Raw genomic sequence first — 10,047 nt, forward strand, 5'->3', positions numbered from 1 at the left:
TAATAAATAATAATAAAATAATATATAATATATAATAAAATAAAATAAAAATAAAGAAAAATAAAAATTGGGTTACCTCCTAACAAGCACTTGTTTAACGTCATTAGCTTGATGTCCCAACTAGTATTGGCATTGTCCCAACTAAATTATTTCATTCGTATGGGCTTGGAAATTCTCCTTTTTTACCATATCCACCATACTCTTGCTTTGACACTGTTTTTTCCTCTAAGGAAATCTTATGTGTGTCTATCAAGGGGTTAATCCCTTTTAAGTCGGCAGTGGTCTCATTATTCTCTAAAAATGCGCATTTAAAATGCTCGGGAAGTGGTTTTAATTCTAAATTTGGTGCCTGCACAACAAAAGGTAAACGTTTAGTATCCATAAGAGCCAATAATTCATTAACAAATTCACAAATAGAACCTGAATCGAAATTATCATCAAACAATGTTTCAAGTTTATCTTCATAAGGTGACTCAAAACTTTCTTCTACTAATGAATCAATTATGTCGACACTGTATATGTTCAAGATCTCACTCGGGTGACTAATAGCATCATAAATGTTAAACTTCACGATCTCCCCGTCAAACTTCATCGTGAGTGTTCCATTACGCACGTCAATCTTAGTATTTGTAGTACTAAGGAAAGGTCACCCCAACAAGATGTCTAAAGACCCAGGAGCATTATCCTTTTACATTTTTATCACATAAAAGTCTGAAGGAAAGATAAGTCCGTTGACATTCACTAATACGTCCTCAATGACTCCTTCAGGATGCACAATAGACCTGTCTGCTAACTGAATGATAACACCTATTTTTGTCAAAAAAATCTTGTTAAGTTATTCATAAATAAAAAATGCATTACATTTATGGAGGCCCCTAAATCATACATAACTTTTTTAATTCCTAAGTGGCCTATTTTGTATGGTATTGCGAACATGCCCCTATCTTTGCATTTCGCTCACTTCTTCCGCTATAACACTGCGAATACATTCTCACCAACACTTACCCTTTCATTACCAGTTAATTTTCGTTTGTTGGTGCAGAGCTCTTAAAGGAACTTGGCATATTGCAAAATTTGTTCGATGGCATTCAACAGTGGTATGTTGATCTTGATATTTCTAAATGTTTCGAGGATCTCCTTGTCCTCTTTACCTTTCTGACATTGGTTCAATCCTCCTTGAAATGGAGGTTGAATTTTAGGCAATGGAGGTTTCGTTCAGACTTGTTCGTTGTTCTCATGTTTTTCTTGGGTGGAATCTTAGCCAAGATTTCTGCCAAGAATTGGTTCCAGTATTTTTCCACTTCACAATACCACTGCATTTACGTGCTGTCTTGGATTATGTTCCATTTGTGACTGCAGCTTCCCTTGTGAGTTTATTTTCTTAATTGATATGGTAAGTTCTCTTATATATGCCTCGATTTTCTGTTGAAAATCAAGCATATTAGCTGCTAATTTATTAACCATGGTTTCTAGAGAGGTATCTGAATCTCGCGGCTGTTGCGGAAACTGGTTTTGGTATGGTTGGTTGTACTGCAGGTTTGCCCTATAACTCAAGTTAGGATGGTCTTTCCATCCTGGGTTATATGTATTTGCATAGGGGCCATATCGCCTTTGAGGCGGTCTAAGAAAGTTTCCCATAGCATCTAAATAGGCCATAGTATCGTCACACAAACTAAGGCATGCATTAGTTGTATGTTCAGGTGTTGCACAAATATCGCACAGTCAGGACTATTTTTACTGCAAAAAGAGAATTCATGATATTAGTAAGGTGATCAAATTTATCTACTAAAGCTAAAATACTTAGCTAGTGAACCCTTCTAGTGAGTTTAAAATTGGCTCGAAATTGTTGAGTATTTGCAGCCATCGTGGATATCAAGTCCCTTGCTTGTTGGAGAGTCATGTTGACCAACGTTCCTCTACTGGCGACATCTACCATATTTATTTCTATAGGATTCAAGTCTTCATAAAAGTATTGGAGTAGAGACTATTCTGTTATACCATGTTATGGGCAACATGCACACAACTTCTTAAATCGCTTCCAATAGTTGTAAAGAGACTCCACATCTTTTTACCTTATCCTAACGATCTCTCTTCTTAATTTAGCTGCACGCGATGCTGGAAAAAACTTGTTGAAACAAACGATAAATATCAGTACAAGTTGTAATAGATCTAAATGGTAGATAAAATAACCATTCTCTAGCAGAATCTGCTAGGGAAAAAGGGAAAGCACGCAATTTGATTTGATCCTCAGTTACGCCCTGAGGTTTTATGCTAAGACAAACCATATGAAACTCTTTTAGATGTTTGTGGGTATTTTCATTTTGCAATCCACGCAAAGTCGGCAATAACTGGATTAATCTTGGCTTCAGTTCAAAATCAATATCCATGGTAGGATACGCAATGCATAATGGCAGTTGTTCTGCAGGAGCTTCAGCCAATTGTTGAATCATTTTAGCCATGGGTTAAGATGCTAGATTCGGGTTTTCGTTAACCCTAACGTTAAACACTTCTTCTGGTGGATCGACTCATACTCTTTTGCTTTCAAGTGTTTGAGTAAGGTTTTCGTTAACCCTAGACTTAACTTCGTCGTCTACTTCAATTTATGATGGTGGGTTACACTGAGTCCCAACCACCCTTGACTACTTTTTCAGTAGCTTTGTTTCCTTGCGATTAGCTCTCGGAGTCTTCCCTATTTCTGAATTAAATGCAAGAATACCTGGAGCAAATCTAGTCATAAGAAACAAAAGAAACAAGATTAGTACGTTACTAGTCCCCGGTAATGGCACCAAAATTTGATGTATCGTTGAGAGCACTAAAAATATATTATCCCTATAAAATAAAATAAAAATAGCATAAGGGAAGTAGGGTCAAACCTCAGGGACTAGATTTGTACAAGTTCTTGTTCCTCGAGATCTCGGACAGAGTCGTGCCCAAGAAAACCTACGTACATGGAAAAAGAATAAAAAACAGAATTAAAAGTTTGATTGAATTGAAATTGCGAAAATTAAAATTAAAATTAAAATTGTAGAGATAAACAGATTTAAGAAAAAAGAGTTTTTATGGAGAAATTCCAGCCTTCGGTTGTTTCGATCCACCTTGGGTTCAATCCTAGGCTTTTAGGTAATCCTTCTTGAATAGAATAAGCTAGTTATAGTGGAAGAGAACGCCCACGACCACCAGCTACACTTAAATTTTAGATTTACGATTTAGAGAAATTTGACTATAGCCAACCGTCGTTTTTGTGGGACCATCTTACACTAGATCATCACTTCTTAATAGCGAATGCCATGTCATTTTGTCTTTTGGGCTCGACAACCACTGGCATAGTAAGCTAACGAATCGACTGTGCAACCTTCCCAAAACATACAAAGCGGTCGTTCTTTGCACAAGTTGAAAAGATCACCTTTGAAGGGACATGGACAAAAGCGTCAATCCCGTAATACGGAGAAACTATAAATACTCATTGAGAAAACTAAGCACAGATTCTAAGCCTCATAAACCCTTTTGAGGGAATTTCGACAACCTTTGGCTAGATAAATTTAGTGGCTCATGCTTGTTGAAGAAAAAGAAATAAACATAATGAAAATGGAATTTTATTGAATAATATGAAAGGAACAAAGGCTAAAATTTTTGGGAAAGGGAGTGTTTACAGAAGAGATGTGTGAAATTTGTGTCACTCCATCCCCTATTTATAGTACTTAGAAAACCTAGTCTATTCCTAATTAAATTCTAAAATTAAATAAAGTTAAAAGTTAAAATTAAATCTAAATAATAATATTAACAATTATCCTAATATAATTAAAATTTAAATAGAGTCTTGTGTTTATAAAATCTCTTCTTTGCACTTTTGCCCCCAAGTCTTCCATACTTTGTATTTTCGACACCATTTCTTTCCTATTTCGCATGTTGGCCCTTTTTATCTTTAAATTCATGCTTTTTGCCCGTAAATTTCCTTTTGCTTTCAATTTAGTCCCTACAAGATAAAAAACCATAAATAGCTCAAATTAGTAGTATCATACCCAAAATAAATATGTAATTAATACATAAAAATATGTCATTCCAGAGTATTATCATTTAATATCGCAGCCTTCAAACAGCTCGTTGATTTAACATCACAGCTGATATCACTAGGGCTCGTTGATTTAAGATCACAGCCTCCAAACAACTCTCAGATTTAATATCGCAGTTGATATCACTAAGACTCGTTGATTTAAGATCGTAGCCTTCAAATAGCTCGCTGATTTAAGACCACAGCATCTAAACAGGTCGCTGATTTAACATCGCAGCTAATATCGTTAGGGCTCGTTGATTTAATATTGTAACCTCCAAATAGCTCTCTAATTTATTATTGCAACTGATATCATTAAGGCTCGCTAATTTAAGGTTGCAGCCTTCAAATAGCTCGTTGATTTAAGATCGCGACCTTTGGTATTCTAACAGTTCGCTTGATTTAATCTGGCGGCTATCATTTTTAAAGCTCGTTACTTTCTTCGACAAGGTGATAGACAATTTTTTACTTACAAGAAATACATTTCGCAGTATTTTACAACACGGTTCGTTTCTTTAGAACCACTCCTTTTAACTTCAATATCACACCGTTAGACAACGAAACCTACTCAGTAAAGTTTCGTATTAAAACTTTCGAAGTAAGCCCCCAATTACATGTTACATGCATCTAAGTTTGTCTTAAAAGAATCACTTTATAACTCTTCTTCGACAAGGTAGGGAAAAAATTATTATACAATTATAATAAAATATATAATAACCTGACTCGGGATCAAACTCGAAATACCCATTATTCAAATAACCTCAAGCACTCCATTTGAGGAAGGGACTCTATGCAAGCCACTAAATTGTCTTAATCTTCTTTGCGTCTTCATTATCCCCATTTTTTCCATTTCCATTAATACCATGTATCAACAAAGTTTATCTATATACACATATCCTATCCACCTGTTTTGATTGATCCATCAAGATTTTATTCTATTTTTACTATAATTTAGTGCTATAATCTTTCCTTACATAATGGTATTGCTTGTTCTAAAAGAAAAAGTACTTTAAAATATTGTATCAAATTCTTAATTTAAATTCAAATGAACTCAATTTATAATTTAGTAATAATAATTTAAATATAATTATAAAAAATAACTATTAATATAATTCTTTTACTATTTTAATATTTTTTGAATGATGAATCAAGGTTGGCTTTGTGCAAAGGTAAACAAAGTAAAGAAAATCAGACGACAATTGGATCCGACCTAATTCAAGATCTATAAGAATCCTAGCAATCACTTTGGAAACAGAGCCAAAACTCAAAACATTTGATTGGAAAGGTTGTTGGTGTTATGGGGTAGTCTTATTATCCAAATATTCCATTTAGAACAAAGGTGGAAGATGTGTTTCCTTTTTCTTGGCTACTCATTCAACAAAGGCTGCTTTTTATGTCCTTTTCTGTTCAAAGTTGAAACAAGACCTAGCTAAATTTCTGTGTATATTTTCTAACCATCATTTTGTTTTTGGTGGCAATCACTATATTTGTTTTCTTTGATGTAGTATTTTCAAACACAATGCTATACATGGTTTATTGTCTCCATCAATATTAGGTGTTTTTTTTTTCGTAATTCGTTAGATTATTCATAGAACATGTATGTATGAAAAAACCTATCCATATATTTTGATTTTCAATCCCCATACTTATCCTCAATAATTTGCCATTAAAGAAAAGCATACAATATACACAAATCAAACTACAAATTAGAAAAAAAATTCATTTGACTATATATTTGAAAGTTATAAAATAAAATTTTCAAATTCATAAAAAAACTATTCCATGCTTGAGTTTGGAATATTCGGCGTGATTTGATATTTGAAAATATGTTTTTGTTTTATTTTTATTTTTTAAAAAATTGTTATTTCTTATATTTTGAATTCAAAATTATATTTAATAAATAATATATATATTTTCAATAATGAAAATATGTTTCGTAATTTTTCTCCAAATAGAATAAAGAGAAATAAAATAAAACAAGTCCTATATAAATGTAGATTTGAATCAGTGCTAGAAATTTATATTTAAAACTTATGGGTTTAAATTTTAGCAAAGTTATTATTTTCAAAAATTTCCAATTTTTCAAAACATTTTTAAATAATGATTTTTTATTTTCTAATTTTCACATATTCTTATTTTTATTTTTTTCAAAATATTTTTAAAACGAAAATGTCATATATCTACTAAAACAAATTGGAGTATAAATTTGCAATTTTAAATTTAAATTTTGCTTGTTATATAAATGGTAAGAAAGATATGCATACATTAATGTATAAAGTAGTTAAATTTTGATTATATATTTGAAATGAATATATTTTGAGATCAATCTTATATCTATATTTTATAATATTATTTCGAGCCTAAATTTGGTAAATTCTTTTTTCAAGTTAACCTCTAAATATAGTAACTGTTTTATATTGGGACTTGAATTAGACAATTATTCTCACATTAGGACTTAAAATTTTTTTTCGAGCTAATCCTTGATCTCTAAAATTTATGCTCTAATGTGAGAATAATTGTCAAATTCAATCTCAAAAATAATTTAACTTTATCTTTTACAACTAAATAATTAAATATTTACTTTACTAAAAATTTTGCTTGCATGATGATGGGCGTACCTGAATAGAGCACCAGATATGATCTAACTAAATAATTATAGATTTTATAGAATTTTAAAATATGTAAAAGAATAAATCAGTTTTACACTAATACAGTCATAAAAATACTCAACTTTCTAAGAAAGCATAAAAGTTAATGATTTCACTATTAGTAGAAAAGATTCAACATAAAAAGTATTGTATTATAATTGGAGTAAATTCAGTTATTAATCATTTACCTTCTATAAATTTATCAATGAAGTAAAAGCTAATCGCAAATTTTAGAACTACGGATGAGAATCAAATCTAAATCACATGTTAGAGTTAAAAAAAATCATTTCCATTCCATGATTTACATATTAAGCAAGGAAAGTATACAAAACATAATGTAGTTAAATTAATTCATTCTCACTAAATCAAATGATATGATGTGATTAAAAACTTTGAAAAGCAAATTCAATATTACTATACATATATACTATCAATACATTTTAAGTTTTTAAACTTTTATCTTAAACTATGTTAAATTGAAAATAAAATTCAGACCATAATTTTAAAGTTGAATTTATTTATTTATTCATTTTTGGAGCAATGAAAGGAAAGAAGGAAAAACAAGAACCCAAGAATCGTGTGGGTTCTGCTCTCCTTTTTATTCTGCGAAAAGAGCCAAAGATTTTACCTTTCAAACCTTGTTTTTCCTTTCTGATTCTCCTCTACTCCCATCCATTTGATTACCACCAACTCTCCCTCCTGTTTTCTTTTTCCTTTTCTCAAATACTCCCTTCAAATGGCTCAGATAGATAGCTAGCTTCTTTCATCTCCACAGATCATTTTCTTGGATTTTTGTTTCCAGGGTTTATCCTAAGTTTCGAGGGAATATACAATAAGTCTCAGTGGGGTTTCAGACCCCTTCAATGGAACAAAGTAATAAATGTTTGAGCTTTGAGCCATTAGAAAACAGGGAAACTATGAGAACAGCAGGTTGTGATGGAAAGAATGAGATTTGGGGTGTTGAAGAAAAGGGACTGACTTTGAACTTGGATGGTGAAGAAGATGAAAGTAATAAGAACTCCAGTACCGTTTCTGGTTGCAAAAGCGGAAACACTAAACTTTGTTCTAGAGGCCATTGGAGACCAGCTGAAGATGCTAAGCTAATGGAGCTTGTAACTTACTATGGTCCTCAAAATTGGAACTTGATAGCTGAACATCTTGAAGGAAGATCAGGTGATGAGTCATTAAACTTTACATCAACTTTCATGTACATCACGACGTATGTTAGCTGAATTAGCTTTTGTGAAGTTCAAAATTTTTGCTAAAAGAAGACTGGTTTTTGTTTGCATGGATGGCAGGGAAGAGTTGTAGATTAAGATGGTTCAACCAGCTTGATCCAAGAATTAACAAGAGGAATTTTACGGAGGAAGAAGAGGAAATGCTGTTAGTTGCACATAGGCTGCATGGTAACAAATGGGCGAGGATTGCTAGGCTTTTCGATGGTAGAACCGATAATGCAGTGAAGAACCATTGGCATGTGATCACGGCTAGGAAACATAGAGAGAAATCAGGCGTTTACAAAAGGAAAAAGCCGCCTTCTTATGCCTGTCGAGCCCTCCCTAAAGGATTGGGTTTGACGATTGTAAACAGTTCTTGCAGCGCCAGTGATCAATCAACCATTTCTAGCAATATTGATCAGTCAGCTAAAGTTTCCTCGCCAGTTCACCAAATGGACGTGTCCAGAAGATGTAATTATCATTTTCTCTCCAATTCTTTATGTGATGATTTTATGTTTGAGATTTGAATCGCGGTCGAATTTATTGCAGTTACGTATAATTTATAGGTTAAATGTTGTGAAATGTTTGTCTTGTCACAGGTTCATTGTTTGAGAATGTTGCGACCAGGGGCATTGGCTACGTGGTTTACCAACAAGGGTTGATGGAAGCGGTTATGAGTGTGAACAGATCTGCTACCTCATTGGATTCGAACTCGGAAGTATCAGCTGAGTCGGTGGGAACAAATTGGACCAGCCATTTCATTTCTGGTGAAAGTTGTGGAAATGGAAATGAAAAGATACCCTTCATTGATTTCCTTGGTGTTGGAAGAGCTTCTTAAAGACTAGCGGAGATTTTTTGCTTTTGGTAATTAGAACTAAAGAGATCCAGCTGAAAACACAAGGGAAATAAAAAAAAAAAGAAAAAAAAAAGAGCAACATTAGTTTGCTGAAAACTTCGTTATTTAGATTCAAATTTGTGTAAGATATGAATATATTTTAAAGTTATTTTTGTCTTTAGAAGATTTTTTAAGATGAAATTATTGAGTTGTTTGTCAGTTGTTAGTCTAAGTTACAACACGAAAAACAACCGGAAGAATAAAAAATAAAAATGGACGCAAGAATTAGTAATGCATTTCGGAAACCTTTTCTATAAAATGTGGTAACTTAAATTTAACTCACTTACCAACTTTCAATCTTATTCTTATACATAAAAAAAAAAAATCACTCTCCTATTAAGATTTTCTTCTTAAAAGCTTAACTATAAACTGGGCCTCATCACATTTTGATTACAATGTACTTGCGCTGAAATAAGTTTATATGAACTAGTTTTATTCTATTTAGTTTGTACCAAATCAAGTAAACAATCTCATTTAAGTAGGCATTGTAAGCTTGCAAATCTTCGGTGGGAACATGATATGTCATGCAATTGTGCCTCAATGTGGCTTTTATGTGATGTAAAATATGTAGAGATTTTTATGAATTGAATTTTTATAGAAATTGGATCTTCTCAAATATGGTAATACAATCAGACAAACTCTTCATATAAAGTCCTTACTTGACTAATATTCAATAAGATCACATCTATATAACTGCTGCTCAAAATCTTTAATGATATATAAAATGTAACACCCCAATCTCCAACAGCGGACTGAGGCGTTACACCCAAAGCAAACGTATACTTGGTTCGATCTTAATTTAGTTTCAATGTAACAAATTGAACTAGATTATTAACTCAGAAAAATTTAAAAAAAAAAAAAAACAAGTAATCAAACTGGTATTCACCATAATATAAATTTGATTGAGTTTAGATCTTTCGACGAAAGGCTTTCCTTTAAAATACAACACTGGCAATAAAATAACGTATAAAACAGTTTGGCGTATATAAGTAGAAATCACTTCATAAATCATAATTCATAAAAATTTAACTAATCCCTCAAGGGTAACATTCTTTTAAAACATTAATTTAATAAAAAAAAAGTATTTTTACTACAAATCTAGTTACAAAACAAAACTACATGCCACTCTAAAAGAACATATGCATGTTACAAAACAAACACAGGCGAAGCTCACAATAGAGGTCACTCTTTATAATTGAGTCCCTTCAACAAGCTCTACGACGAAGTACCACCTAGAAA

At 32.2% G+C, this 10,047-nt stretch overlaps 1 protein-coding gene across 1 annotated transcript; it reads left to right on the forward strand.

Moving 5' to 3' along the window:
• Window positions 1-7,208: 7,208 nt before the first annotated feature.
• Window positions 7,209-8,949, forward strand: LOC108463300 (transcription factor MYB54). Its single transcript, XM_017763248.2, has 3 exons — window positions 7,209-7,869; window positions 7,995-8,384; window positions 8,513-8,949. The coding sequence occupies exons 1-3, from the start codon at window positions 7,560-7,562 to the stop codon at window positions 8,749-8,751; spliced, it is 939 nt and encodes a 312-aa protein (XP_017618737.1). The 5' UTR covers window positions 7,209-7,559; the 3' UTR covers window positions 8,752-8,949.
• Window positions 8,950-10,047: the final 1,098 nt, after the last annotated feature.

The sequence above is a fragment of the Gossypium arboreum genome, chromosome 13 (assembly GCF_025698485.1).
Source record: "Gossypium arboreum isolate Shixiya-1 chromosome 13, ASM2569848v2, whole genome shotgun sequence".
Taxonomy (NCBI): Eukaryota; Viridiplantae; Streptophyta; class Magnoliopsida; order Malvales; family Malvaceae; genus Gossypium; species Gossypium arboreum.

What these genes read in the sequence shown, in the direction of transcription:
- LOC108463300 (XM_017763248.2), top strand. Translation starts at nt 7,560, where the DNA reads ATGGAACAAAGTAATAAATGTTTGAGCTTTGAGCCATTAGAAAACAGG. An exon ending in ACATCTTGAAGGAAGATCAG is followed by an intron (nt 7,870 to 7,994) that starts GTGATGAGTCAT and finishes CATGGATGGCAG; the next exon opens with GGAAGAGTTGTAGATTAAGA. An exon ending in AATGGACGTGTCCAGAAGAT is followed by an intron (nt 8,385 to 8,512) that starts GTAATTATCATT and finishes GTCTTGTCACAG; the next exon opens with GTTCATTGTTTGAGAATGTT.